At 36.6% G+C, this 14,832-nt stretch overlaps 1 protein-coding gene across 1 annotated transcript in view; it reads left to right on the top strand.

Annotated features, from left to right (window-relative positions):
• The window catches only part of FRMPD2 (FERM and PDZ domain containing 2), a 319,487-nt gene that overhangs the window by 262,359 nt on the left and 42,296 nt on the right, over window positions 1-14,832 (top strand). The window contains exon 37 of the mRNA XM_031949366.1: window positions 11,348-11,451. Coding sequence (XP_031805226.1) covers window positions 11,348-11,451 — 104 coding nt within the window. The remainder of the gene's footprint in view (window positions 1-11,347; window positions 11,452-14,832) is intronic.

Genomic DNA, 14,832 nt, shown 5'->3' on the forward strand with positions numbered 1-14,832 from the left:
TACTTTTTTTCTAAGCTTTATTCTGCACTATGACCTTACTGAGGAAGTGTTTTTCTTCCTAGTTCAAGGTTTTACAAAACTTAAAAGCATATAACATTTACATAGTTTTCTCCCTCCCTACTTTCAGTCATCAGCCAGAGCCACATCATTCTTTATTGTTAAAGTTATGCTTTTATGTCTTTCAGCAAGGAAAATGTTCTACCTTTTATATTTTGAAGCCCATAGTTTGTACAGAGAAACTGGAACCCAAGATGGGTGCGGAAAGAGAAGGATAGCATCCAGCTGCTTTAAATAAATTCACATCTCAAGGCCCCAATTAAATCCTCGGGAGCTGAAAGAACTTGCAGATGTTATCTGAAGAGAACTCAAAGAATGAGTGAGGCATTTGAAGAGTGAAAATAGGCAAATGTCCCAATTTTTTTTTTCAAAAAGGGAAAATGGTGGATTTTAGAAAGTACAACCTAGTAAAATTTGACATCAATCCCTGGCAAACTTCTAAAATGGATTATTAAACAGATGTTTTTTGAGCTCATTGTAAAAGATGTCCTGATCACCAGAAGGCTGACAGGGTTCCTGGAGCACAAGTCATGCCAAACTAACTTCATTTCCTTTTCTGATAGGGTTACCGGAGTGATAGCCTGGGGAATACCACAGACATAGTATCTTGTTATCAACAAAGCATTTTGACAAAATTGTTAGAGGTAAAGATATGAGTAAGTGGGTTACTGAAGCTAACTGATCAACTGTGCAAAAAAAAAAAAAAAAAGAGAGCATTATTGGAGAGTCACTAATCTGGAGGAGATTTCTAATGGGCCTCTGTCTTGTTCAATATTTTTGTTTGCTCTTGATAATAAGTAATCCCGTTTATCAAATTGGTAGACACAGAAGTGGGAGGAATAGCTAAAATTGTAGGTCAGAAGATTAAAAATGATCTCAGCATGTTGGAACACTGGGCTGAAATCAAGAAGATGAAATTTAACCTGGATAAAGTGTAATTCCTGCATTAAGTTAAAAAGAGTCAAAAAGCTTAACTGCAGGACTAGAAAGGAGAGACCTGACTTGACAACAATCCAAGGGAAAAAGACCTGAGATTTTTCGGTTCACCACAAGTTCAGTACAAACCAACAATTCGATATGACTTCTAAACAAACTAACAAAAAATTAGTCTGCATTAATAAAAGTCTTTCTGTGCTGGTCACACCTGGGGAGTTTAATAATAAGGAATTAATCACAGTGTAAGGACATTGAAAAAATCAAATTATATTCAGAGATTACCAGGAAAAAGGAAGGGGAGAGCCTGGAAAATAAAAGAGTCAGTTGAAGAACTTGAAAGTTTCTAGTTTAATATGGGAGGAAAGCTTTGTAAAAGCTTAACAGGATAACTCTTTGTTCATTGGAAGGGTTGTCAGAGGAAAAAAGAGTGGGCCAGTTCAACTTTGCTCCAGTAAGCAGAACTGGGAACAATAGATAGTCTATAGAGTAGAAGTCTTAAATTCAACATGTCCAAAATGAACTTTTATCTTTTTCCTCAATTTCTCTCCTCTTTCTAACTTCCCTATTATTGTTGAGAGCCCTACTATTCTTCCAGTCACCCCGGCTTACAACACAGGCTTAAATCTTCAAAACATTATTCTCTCTCATTCCCCATATCCCATCTGCTCATGCCAGACCCTCTTTTTAAAACATCTTTTATATACACTTTCTCTCCTATGACACTAATATGCCCTTGTGAGGGCCCTCATTGTCTCCTATCAGGACTATTGCATAACCTTCTGCCTCAAGTCTTTCCTGGGTCCCATCCATTCCTCACTCAATTGTCAAATTAATCTTCCTAAAACCAGCCCTTCTCCTCACCCCCATTTAATAAAACTCCAGTGGCTTCCTATTACCTCAAGGACCAAATCAAATCCTCTTTTGGCTTTGAAAATCCTTTATAAACTGACTTCTTCCTTGACACTTAACTTCCTTGATGTGTTCCTTGCACAATATGGTCCATCTCCTGTGTATTTTCCCTGGCTATACAACTTGCCTTAAATTCTCTCCCTCCTTATTCCCCTGAATTCTTCTTCTTTAAATAGCCTTTTGTGATTCCTTTTAAAATTCCTATGGGGGGGGGGGACCTGAGTTCAGATTCATCCAGCCTTTGACATTTACTAGTCTTCTAACCATGAGCAAATCACTTAATCCCAATTGCCTCCAAAAAAGAATCTTCCCTCTCACATTTTCTCCAGTTTTTCCTGTCTATGTATTGTTTGTACCTGGTTGTCTGCATGCTCCTTCCCCCAGTGGACTGTGAGCTCCGTGAGGACAGGGGCTATTTTTTCCCTTTTTTGAATGTCTAGCACTTAGTGTAGTTGCTAGCATGTGACAGGTGTTTGATTAAATCCTTAGTGACTGATTTGGCAATGGAGAGCAAATTTCAGCTTAGCATAAGGATACTTCTCTAACAATAACTGCTTTCCAATAATGCGGTAGGAATTCTTGGGAAATGATCTTCCCATTTCTGGGGAGTGTGAGTGAACAGTAAATCCAATCCAACAAGTATTTAATGTGCACAAGGCACTGTGGATATAATGACAAAGAGACAAATGTTCATTGTCTCAGGGAGCCCATGAGTGTACAACATGTAAACATATATGTACATCTCAATATGCATATAATGTGTGCATGTATACATATGCACAGGTATCCATATGTATGAATATGTTCATAAGACAATTTGAGGAGGGGGAAATGAGTACTAAGAAACAGCTAAGGGAATTAAGGAAGGTTTCGTGTGGGAGATAGTACATGAGTGGAGCTTTGAAGGAAGGAAGATAGAGATCCTAACTATGGAGAGGAGGATGGAAGATATTTCAGGCAAAGGGGAACAGCTGTGTAAAGAAAGTGAATAGAAAAGATAAAATAACAAATTCAAGGACTGGCAAGTAGGCCAGTTTTCTTAGAATGTAGAATACATGAAAGGAAGTAATGGTTAATGAGGCTAGGAAACATAGCCTGGAGAGATTGAACGAATGAATGAATTGATGGATGAAAAAGTATTTGTGTGCCAGGTAACTTTGGTGATTTGATTGAGATACAAATATAAGTAAGCAAGACAGTGTTGGGAGTCACAGGACAGATGATTGACATGTCCTTTTTGGAAATGATAGTATTGATTTGATTATAATGTTCAGAACTACAATTAGAGAATGTTAGAGAGCGGGGGAGAAGGAGGAGGTGGAAGCTGGAGAGCAGATGGCAATGGTACTCCCGAAGTGGTGTGGTGAGGGGGAGACTGGTAGAGATTAGATAACTGCTCATAGTTCATAGTCACGGGGATGGAAGCTTTAGTCTAGTTGGACATAGAGGCTAGGAAGTAAATAAACAAAGGTGTTCTTAACTTGTGATCAGTAACCTGATTTATATATCTAGATATCTATGAAGTTATAGACATAGATAATTGTATTCTGATATTATTGAATTGTAATCTTATGCATTTTTTGTGAATTTAAAAATATTCTTCTGAGAAGGAACCTATAAGCATCAGACTGCCTACAAGAGGCCCTGACAAAATAAAGGAAACAGCTCTTGAGTAAGTATATACAATGGTCAGAGTTGTTTTTCAGGAATCTTAGTGTAGAAACTGTGTGGAGTATGGAATAGAGGTGAGAGATTGGAAGTAGGGGTATTAGGAAGCTGTAGAGATAGTCCAGATGAGAAGTTATGATGGTCCAAAAGAGAGTATGGCTGTCTAAGTTGAAAGAAGGGAAGGGACGTGGATATTGTGGAATGAACAAAATTAGATGGCTTTTTGGCAGGTGAGAAGTGAGGAAGAGTCAAGGATGACTCTGGGGCTACAGATCCGGGTAATAGAAAGGTTATTGATATCCTCAAGAGGAAAGAGTGATGTTAGGAGAAAGGTTGGATTTACTAGATGGAGGTAGGGAAGAGATGATGAATTCTAGGACACAGTAAAAAGGATTTCTGTAGGGATGAGAAATTAAACCAGATGAACTTCATGGCCATGCAAAAGTCTATGATAAAAATCTCCTTCACCATACAACAATCTATATAGATTGTCACTGGACTAGCAGTTATCTTAAAGGGTTGATGTTTTGTGAGTGAAAAGTCTGTCTAGCCAATAAATCACATTTTGAAATGGGGAAGGAAAGAGAAAGGAATGATCACTTATGTAGTGCTTACTATGTACTAATGAATTTCCTCTAAAAAGTTCAAATCACTGTAACATATTTTTTTACAGATATCATCTCATTTGATCCACACTACACTCTTTTGATGTAGGAGCTATTATTAGCTCCATTTTACAGCTGAGGAAACTGAGGCAGACAAGACTAAGTGACTTGCCTAGGATCACATAGCTAATAAGTATCTGTCCATAGGCCTTCTTGCCTCCAGGACCAACTCTCTATCAACTGTGCTATTAGATATCTCTAATATATGGTAATAAACTAGTTATAATTATCAGCAACTAGGAGAAAGTAGATGAATATATGCTAAAGATCAGGTGAGCTAGCAAATTTTTCTTTACAGATAGACTTTAACCAAACCCTATGAATATTCCATCAATTTTAAATCAGGAAAGATCAAAACCAAATAAGCTTCAATATTCTGACAACATCCCGAAAAATTTTTAATCTAGTTTTTCTTTAAAAACAGATAATCATCCCTTCTTCCGGGTCAACCTGAATGTGCAGTTCACATCCTTTGCCTACATTCCTTTCAGAAAGAACTCAATATTTCCAACTCTGAAATCCCTTTCTCAGATATTTTTGTTTTGAAGAATGAGATTTCATGTATAGATAGGGAAATGAGCTGAAACACTTTAAGCATTTCAGCTAGAGTTTCAGGAAATGTGATTTGTGTTTGTGAATTAAGAGAATGTATGTTCTCTCATGGTGAGGTTAAATTACTGTTTTGAGGGGAATATAGCAATTCAGCTTTGCTGGAGAATACTACTATTCTGACTGAAAATGCAAACATTATTTTTATTAGTAATTTTCTTGGGTTTTTCTAGTGAATCTCCTTGGAAGAGTTCAGGCACTTAACATATGTTGTTTTATTTTCCATCACACTATCTTTGTGATATAAATCCAGATTCATAAAAGACAAAATGGATTTATAAAGTACTATCTTTTCTAGTTTGGACTCCTGAATTGATATATTGAAGAAAAGGAGTCAGTATATTTATTCCTACCTAGGGAAATATGGTTGAAGAAGTTGGACCTTGGAATCTCAGGACTTGTATTCAAATCCTGACTCTCAACCCAAATTATTTGGGTGACTTTGAGTATTCAAATTTCAATTTCTACATTCAAGATAAAGAAATTCAACTAGATGACCTCTAAAGTAATTTCTAATTTTATGTCTATTATCCTATGGAAGGAACTATCTAGTAGAGTATCCCAGGATCCTGGGGTATTCCTGACTCCTTTTTTTGATTTTTTTTTATCATCATCTTGAATAGAGGCATAAATGAATTGAGCTTATCAAATTTGAAAATGACACAAAGTTGGAAGATACCATGAACAGACTGGATGACAAAGTGAGGATTTAAAAAGATATTGGCAACCTAGAACATTGGGATTGAGTCTAATATGATTTATAATGTATAAAAATAAACATAATGTCTCACACTTGGGGTTTAAAATTGACTTTGGAAATAAAGATAGGAGCATGGCAAGAAAAGAGTGAATATGCAAAAGAAGATTTGAGGATTTTAATGAATTGTAATATAAGTCTATATTATGACATGGCAATTATAAAAAGCTAATGTAATCTTAAGCTTCATTGCGAGATACATTACCTCCAGAATGAGAGATAATAATCCCTACTTAGATCACACTGGAGTATTTAGGGATTCAGTTGTGGGTGCTAGAGCTAAGGAAAAAAAAACAATGATAAACTAGAGAGTGCTCCAGAGAGGGGACCAAGAATAGTGCTGTGTCATATAAAAATAAATTGAAGAAACTGAAGGTGTCTAGCCTGCATAAGGACAGACTTGGAGAGGAACCAGAAATAACAGCTGTCTTCATGTCTTAGAAGGGATGTATTATAGAAGAGGGCCTAGTCTTGTGCTTCTTTTTAAAGGAAAAAGCCAGAAACAATAGCTTAATGTAATGAAAAGTTTCTTGACTCAATAGTAGAACTCACTAGGGGTCTTCAAACTATGATTGCCTCATTGGGAATGTCACTGAGGGCACTCTTTTTCAGTATAATGTAGATTGAATGGCTTCTGAGGTTCCCCTTAACTCTGAAATTCTGAGGACTGGATGAAGAAAGGGAAGGATGGATGGTTGGATGGGTGGATGGATGGACACAGTAGTAGTGACAGCTATTTTTTAAAATCCTTAAAAAACTAAGGGATCATCATCATCATCATCATAGTCAAATTATTCTGTTAAATTCCATAGACTTTTCTCAGTTCTCTTCTTTTATGACGTTTTGTAGTTTTTGACATAGCCAACTATCCCTTTCTCTTAGATTCTCTCTTCTTCCTGTTTCTCCATCTACTTAACCATTATACATCAGTCTCCTTTGTTGGATGCTCCCATGTTTCTTGCTTCTTATATGTGAATATTTCCAAAGTTTTGTAATGGACCTTTTTCTTTTTCTGTATTCCCCTTAGGTTCAGTTATCTCTAGACAGAGGAATCCACCTCTGTGGATCAAGCTCAATTTTTTCCTTTTGAACTCCAACCCTACCTTACCAGTTTCTTACTTGATATCACCATAAGATATCCCATTAGTATCTCAATCATAATATACAGAACAGAACTCATCTTCCCTTCTAATATTTCTCCTTCTCCAAACTTCCCTATTCCTATTGAGGTCATCACTATACTTCTATTTATCCAGGTTTTTAATTTAAGAAACAACTTTGATTCTTTCTTCTCCCACATCCCCTCTATCTTGCCAATCAACACATTTAATGGATTCTTCTTCCACATCTTCTCTCAAATTCATCTTTTTTCTTCCTCACTTTCCTACCGTTCAATTACAAACCTTCATGACTTCTTGCCTTATTTACTGCAAGAGTTTCCTATCTGTGCTCCATTCTCTGAGCAATACATAGCTTCTCTACGTAACTGTAAAAATAATATTTCTCTGTCATAGTTCTGAGAATGTTATTTTCCTGTTCAAAACTCTTCAATAGTTCCTTGCTTCTTCTGGAATGAAATATACACACTTCATATTACCCTTTAAAACCTTATACAATATGGTTTCAATCTAGCTTTCCAGACTCATTTGATGGTATTCTTCTTCTTGTATCCTACATTCTAGTCAAATAATTATCATCACCACATTGCTGACTCAAGCCCTGACTGATACCACTTTCCTCAGCTTCCTCTTCCATCTGACAAGAGGACTATAGCATCCTTTCTTTTCCCCCAAATTACCTAGCATACTGCTAATATGTAACTCCTTGAGGGTAGAGACTGTGTGTGTGTGTGTGTGTGTGTGTGCGCGTGCATTTATATGACCATCTTTCAGACATACCTCAATCCCGGGTCACCTCTGCTGCCCACTTTTTCAGTTACTACATCTGGGTGGTTGAACTCTTCTGGAGAAAGCCACAGAACTATGGGTATAAACCTGGCTTGCTTTAAATACATAAATTCTAACTTTAACTGGCCCCTGGAAACTATTTAAAAATCCTTTTATTTTTCTGGGTCCTCTGGAAGGGACTTAAGAGACCATTAGTCCCAAACCCCTCATTTTACATAAAAGGAACCTCAAGCTGAGAGAAATTGTGTGATTTGTCCAATATCACATAACTATTCAATATCTGAGGCAACATTTGAACTCAATTCTAATCTAATTTTGAACCTAGTGCTTTGAACACCACACATTCTAGCTGCCTCCTTTCTATGTCACCTCCCTTTCCATCTATTACCCATTTTCCCTCCTTTCTGTCTTCTCCAGGACCTAGCTCCATTATATTTCCTATCTCATTTTCACTCTCCCTCTCTTTCTTTCCTACTTTTTCTTTCTCTTTCTTGTCTGCATTTTACACAGACTTCTCTTAACTTGAAAAAAAATCACTTGCTGGATCCTATGACTTTTGTTTTCTTCTCTTATTCCATGCCAAATTTTTTCCTATGAGTGGCCAGAATCTGTGGAATTCCTTTCAATTTAACAATTGATTGAGGTAGAAATATCAGATTAGACATAGTCCCTTGCTCTCATGAAGTTTATAATCCAGTAGTTCTTTGGTTCTTGGGTTTTCTCAGTGCTGATCTACTACTCTCAGTGTTCTTCTGAGTAAATCTTGGTCCTAAGGAGCAGGGGCAATGGGGAGAAAAAGGTTGTATCCCTCAGGCATGAAGATTTGACATCTCCTAGCTTCTTACTTTCATTATCTCACTGAATTTACCATAAACCATTTACAATATAAACTGACATTTTCAGTGTCTAACTAAACTTTATTTGTTTAAGAATATTTCACTAAATTAATTATAGGCCATGTAGAGGTATCTGTCAGTAGAATTTTACAATAATAAGGTCATGAATTTAGAGAACTATAAGGGACCTTAGGAGTATTCTAGTCCAACTCCCTCATTTTCCATAGGAGAAAATCAAAGCTCATAAAAGATATCACTTAAATCACAAGAAGGAATTTGAATCCAGATCTAAATTGAAACCTGATTCTACATTTAGACAACGTTTTGTTCAGGTTAAACCATTAACTACATTTTAGTTTATGCAGATGATAGTTTAGCCTTAAACATGATTAACAGATTCTCTTGGATATTACCTTCTCTTGTTATTATTATTATTATTATTATTATTATTTATCTACCCCTTCCTTCTGTCCTCTAATGCTGGTTGAGAATTGCCTTCTAAGCTTCCTTTCTGTTGTTCTTTAAGGAAAATTCTTTCCTGTTTAAGTTTTTAGATCAAGTGTCCTTATTCTGTGGTACAACCATCCCCACCACTACCACAAACTCCCCTGACCTCACAAGAAATTTCTAGTTAGATTTCAGGACATTCATAAATTTGAGTGGGGGAAAAATGATATCTCTTCCCCCCACTAACCTCCAAATAATATCTACCATTTTCTTTAATTATTTAAAAACACTCTTCTGAGAAGTACTTCAAAGGCTTCACCATATTGCCAAAGGTATCCATGATATAAAAAACAGTTAAGAAAGCTTTTATTTTTTTTAAGATATGCTTTTCTAGGTTCTAGCTAAAGCAAGGCTGATATTGAGGACAATGTCCTTCCCTCTTGTAGTAGGGATAGTCAGGAGCAGTCAGGAACATACATGGTTTAAATTGTAAGAGGAGGAAGGCAGCACCTGCAGCCAATGGCATTAATGGGGACATCAATCTATTACTCCACTATGAACTGCCTGTAGTGCATAGATAAAAAGGGAGAATAAGACTCGGGTCTTCTGGGATAGTGCTCTGAAATTGGCTCTTCTAGTATGACTAAAAGGTCGATTAACTTTCGTCCTTTAACAGGAAGCAGACTAAGAGAAGCAGAGGAAAAAAATCATTAGTTATAGAAGAAGTTCTGTTGTTTTTAAAGCATCTTTACCTGTGTGTTTGTATATCCGTGGGGAAGGTCCTAGGTATATCTATATATCTCTACCTATCTACCTACCTACTGATCTATCTATTTGTCTGTCTGTCTATATTCAGACTGTGTGGCAAGCTGTCTGGTCTTAGCTAGAACACCAGGGATGGGGTGACTGTATCCAAAGGTCAGGGCAGCTGCATCCTTTGGACCAATCCTTATTCCCTTGGCTGTTCTTATGTCAGAGTTCTCAAGATTCTGATGCTGGTAGTTGGGCGCCTTGACTCTAATCCTAGGAAAGACAGTATTCTTACCACTTCCCTTCATCTGTGAAATCAATCATTCTTTGTCTCTTCAAGCCTCCTTGATATATTATTTCTTTCATCTTTGCTACCCCTGAACTTAAAATTCAATCATTTGGATCTTTTGTGCTATTTTTCTGCTCAGTCTTTCTTTTGGGGATCTCTGCTACTATTCCCTCTTTCCTTTCATTTTTATTCCAGGGAGACTACTAAGATTATTTGGGGAACAAAAGCATCAGATATTCTCAGTCTTGTGGCATTCCCTATTTCAAGGGTGAAACTAGAATAGGATTTCTTAAGAGTATGTATCTAGTCCCTGAAAAGAGGAGTATTGACAAATTGGTAGAAGAAGCAGACGTTATATGTGAAGAAAAGGGTGTGAGTATGGTGGGAGTACCTTTGACCAAGAAAAACTTATGTGTTATCCCCTATGATTGATCCAACTAAGAAATGAGTATGGAGGATAGAGGAGAGGTATCCAGAAAATCAGCCACAGAATCTATCCAGATTTGTCTTGCTATGTCTAGTGGAGGTGGAAATAGTCTCAAGATATGGTACTTTGGGGTTTCAGCCTTCAATGCTGAAAGGAAAGTATTATCTGAAGGATTAAAATTTGTGAAGGAATGATCCTTCTGTGTTCATTTAGGTTTGCTTCAATTCATTTCTGGGATAAAATTGGATTAAGTCAATACCTGGACTTCTGGCTTTATTAGGAATAAAAAGCATCCTAAGTTGACTTTCTGAGGATGTATCATATACAAACATCTTTCTAAATCCATGTGAAATTTAGCACAGAGTATTAATGTCCTTTTAGTATAAAACCCATAGTTTCTTATGCTGAATGGAGAAATGCTGTTTTATATCCTATTCCCCTAAGGCCAAAGTTATATCTTTTAACATATTTTGAGAATGTCTGAATCCTCCAGATCTCCCTCTTTCAACCATAAGCATTTCTAATAGATCAGATAAAATGGGACATATATAACTGGACTAATATTGGTTCAAGGACTTTACAACTTGTAAGCATCGTCTATGGGTCCTCAAAATGAACTTTTCTAAAGAGCCAGGATTGTCCTGAGGGAGGGATTCCAGAAGAGTTTGGCAGTTGAGAATATGTACAATGATTAGAATTCAGTGAGTGTGGAGGGGGAGGGAACAGAGGGCCCCCCTCAAACATGGCAACATGACTCAATTATCACTCTGACTGTGGGGAATTTGGGACAGTAGCTGTTTATTTCAAGGTTATTGGTAGAAAGTTTTGAATACTGACCTGTACCAGAGTCCTAGAGGTAACCTCATAAAGTGTCTATATTAGACCCCACCTGAGAAGTAGGATGTTTTTGACCAGAGTGATCTTAAAAGGAGGGTGAGACTTTTCTTTGAGAAAATACTAACTTGGAGGATGAGGAAAGGGACCCCAAGTGAAAAGCTCCTCAGACACCTAGGTTTTCATCACTATGGCCCAGCTCTCCCTTTTGAATTAGCCTTTCTGTTTTATCACTTCTTTACTTTTCTTCACTTAGGAAAGGCTCTTGCAGTAGGTGCCACTGTTTCCAGAGGCCGGAAAGCCTGGGAAGCTCTGCCTTCTCCAAGTCAAGACAAGACAACCAGCCCAATGGGCAATCAGGTAAAGCTCTGAGATATAGGTCAACATAATAGGGTACATTTTGAGCCAGACTTGATTATTAATGCCTAAATGCTCTAACACAAGCCATTGGTTCCCAAGAAATTTCTGTGTTCAAAGGTTTGTATTTTTTTGTCCTAAATGTAATTAATGCTCAATTCTTATCACATCTGAAATGAAAAGGGAGCTAGGTAAGTTCTTGGAAAAGTAGAACATTTTAAAATTCTTATTTTTTTACAACCAAAGAAATACTATTTTTACTTTGACTCTAATCAGATTTTTGGACAGTTTAGATGATCTTTAGATCTTCCTTCAATTTCATTTGTATTGCTAGTAGGGAATGATGAAGTGACACTGGAAGTTATCATACGGAGGGGGAGGGTTTCAGAGCTTGGATTTTCCTAATTCATGCTAAAGCTAATTAAAGAAAATGTAAGGGATGAGTCTAGAGGGAATTAAGCACTTACCTTAGTCCTTCATTTGACAATAAGGACATAATCAGGGTAGGCTCACCAAGACCCAAATAATTTGTTGTGTAGTTGTACCATCCAAAATAGTTTTTGGTTTAGAGGCTTCCAGGATGAAGCTGACTTAACTTCTCATTCAAGTGTTCAAAAGAGAGGGGACTCTAGAAAGTCCCCTCTCTACATTCAATTTTTACCATTGACCAGTGTCATTGACAGCTTTTCCCATCAATACATTCTCTGAAAAGCACAGTCACTATAGATGCAGACCATATACACAAGGAAAATCACATAACCTGACTAAATTTTTAAGCTTTTGTATAAGTTTTTAACTTTTTAAAAAACTTAAAATAAAACACAAAGCATGACAAAGAAACCAATGAGAGTGAAAATAAAAAAAAAACGTGATTACTTTTTTCTCCCATCCATATTCATGGACTAGTGTCCATGAAGTCTACCTCTTTTTGGGTCTATTGACCTCAGATTAAGAATCCCTTCTTTAAGCCTAGAAATACTTTATTAATAGAAGGAATTGTGAGACATAAAATTCCCTGCACTGATGAAATCATAGGTTTTTACTCAAAAGAGTCCCTCAAAGTCTTGGGAACCAGAAAAATGAAGAATTTGATACTTTGGTCCAATGCTGATCCTCTTTCTCTGAAAGATTATTTGCTTTAAGAGCAGAAGATTTTAAGATGAAAAGCTTTAAATATGAACTAGTCCCATTTTTGATTTGTGTTTGACATTATATCTAAGAGGAATTTTGCTGAATTTTTGGTTTTCTAGTTAGCAACCTTCAGATTTTCTATAAAGAAAAAATATAAAAATGACTCTGTAGATGACATATTTGAAGATTGCTGCTCATAGAGAAAATGATGCTACTTGAGATTGTTAGCTTTGACTTATAGTTTAAGCTGCCTTCTTTATGCTTGCTATAGACCATGGTCTTAAAATTTCATCAAGTTAAATAGGACTATTGCCATGAGATCTCTTTTCAGTGAGTATTGAGGAGTTTCATAAAGATTACTTACCAGTTTTCCTGTCTCAAAGTAGCATGGTCTTCATACTTAATCCTTTCATGGATATATCCTGGAAAACTCCCTTTCTCTTAGACTAGACCCCTGAAAATCTATCAAGTCTTTTTTTTTTTTAATTTGATGTTCACTTGTTAGACTACCACAACTACCCAAACCCTATCTTGATAGATTTATTCCATTTCTCCTTATTATAACTTCAGCATTTTTACACAAATCATAAGGTACGGACATATTTCATTTGGCTTGAGACATTTTGGTCTGCCAAATCAGACTTCAATTTGAAGAGCAACCACCTTGAACAGTTTGAAACCACTGCAAATATAATCGAATTACCTTTTGAAGGGTGTTCTAAATGTGTTCTCTAATGTGAATTTCCATGGCATCTTTTCATTTAAAAAATGTATATTTTATAGAGCACCAGCCCTGAAGTCAGGAGAACCTGAGTTCCAATCTGACCTCAGGCACTTAACACTTCCTAGCTGCATGACCCTAGGCAAGTCACTTAACCTCAATTGCCTCAACAAAAAACAAAAAACAAAAAAAAAAAAAAAAAAGAAAGAAAGAAAGAAAAAGAAATACAGTATGTGTGTATTTTTATATACATACTCTTAAAGAATGTTGTGTGAATGTGTGTGTGTAAGAGAGAGGGAAGGAGGGAGGGAAAGAGGGAGAGAGAGAGAGAGAGAGACAGAGAGACAGAGAGAGAGAGAGAGAGAGAGAGAGAGAGAGAGAAATTACCCTTAATTTTTTTCCTTGGAAACACAATCTCATAACACACCACTGCATCTCTTCTCTACCTTGGCCCATCTTATCTATTTCTTCCATTATTCTCATTCTTAAGAAATCCTGAAAATGTATATTTAGAAATAAATTCTTACTTATCATTGCTGCAAAACAGGTTTGTAGGTTATATATGGTCCTATTTTCCTATCCTAGTTTCTTATTTCCTGGGAGCCACATTGGTTTATTGGAAGTTATTTTATTTTTTCCTCAGGCATTGTAGGGAGACATTTGCTTTTGATAGTTAAGTCTTCATTGGTTGTCAAGGTTTTGTGAACACTTTGATCATCTTATGGGGCTTTTCAATTATTATATGGATTACTTACCCTGAAATTCAGAAAATAATCTATCTCTAATCATGTCTCTCTAAGTGGGATCTATCCAGTCTCTTATTGATAAAAGTCATGTTCTTACTGGGGCCAAGATGGTGAAGGTGGTGTATTTTCTTTATATTTGAAAATAAGTTAGCAGGGTAATGATTCTTTTAATAAACAAGACTATTGATCTACAAAAACAAATTTTATTATGCTTAACGACTGAAATATTCCTGCCTATTCTTTTGTGCACAGAATAACCCCATATATCTTTTTTGCTTTGGGAAAAATGAATTATAGGTAAGTAGCTTGCATACTATGAATGTATCAACTGCTCCCCAGTTGGGAAGGAGTACCTCCCAAATGTTCTTGCAGATGGTCTTTGCTTTAATCAAAAGGCAGAATCCAATTTTCACTCACATGTTGTGTAATCAGCCACTGTTGTTCATTCACAGAGTGATTTTTCCCCCTCTTCTGTCTCCATCTGGAGGGCAGTCAAGTGTCTGTCTTCTTGGCTCCTTTTGCAGGAAGGGGTTACTCTCTGGCAGTCATATCTGGCATCCTTTTACCTTGGAAAAACTCTACTTGTGTTTGCTAGCAGTTGGGGCTCAACTAATGGCTTTTTTTCAGATGCTATTTTATAGATGAGAGGTATCTCTCACACTGGGTGTCATAAATCCTTTAAGTGATCATCTCATAATTGATGAGTCTTCATAATAGATGCAGGCTTATTCTGGGCTCGGTGAAGCATGGAAGACAGCGCACTCCTTGGATTCCCTGGTAACACAT

Source organism: Sarcophilus harrisii, chromosome 2 (assembly GCF_902635505.1).
Source record: "Sarcophilus harrisii chromosome 2, mSarHar1.11, whole genome shotgun sequence".
In the NCBI taxonomy this organism is placed as follows: Eukaryota; Metazoa; Chordata; class Mammalia; order Dasyuromorphia; family Dasyuridae; genus Sarcophilus; species Sarcophilus harrisii.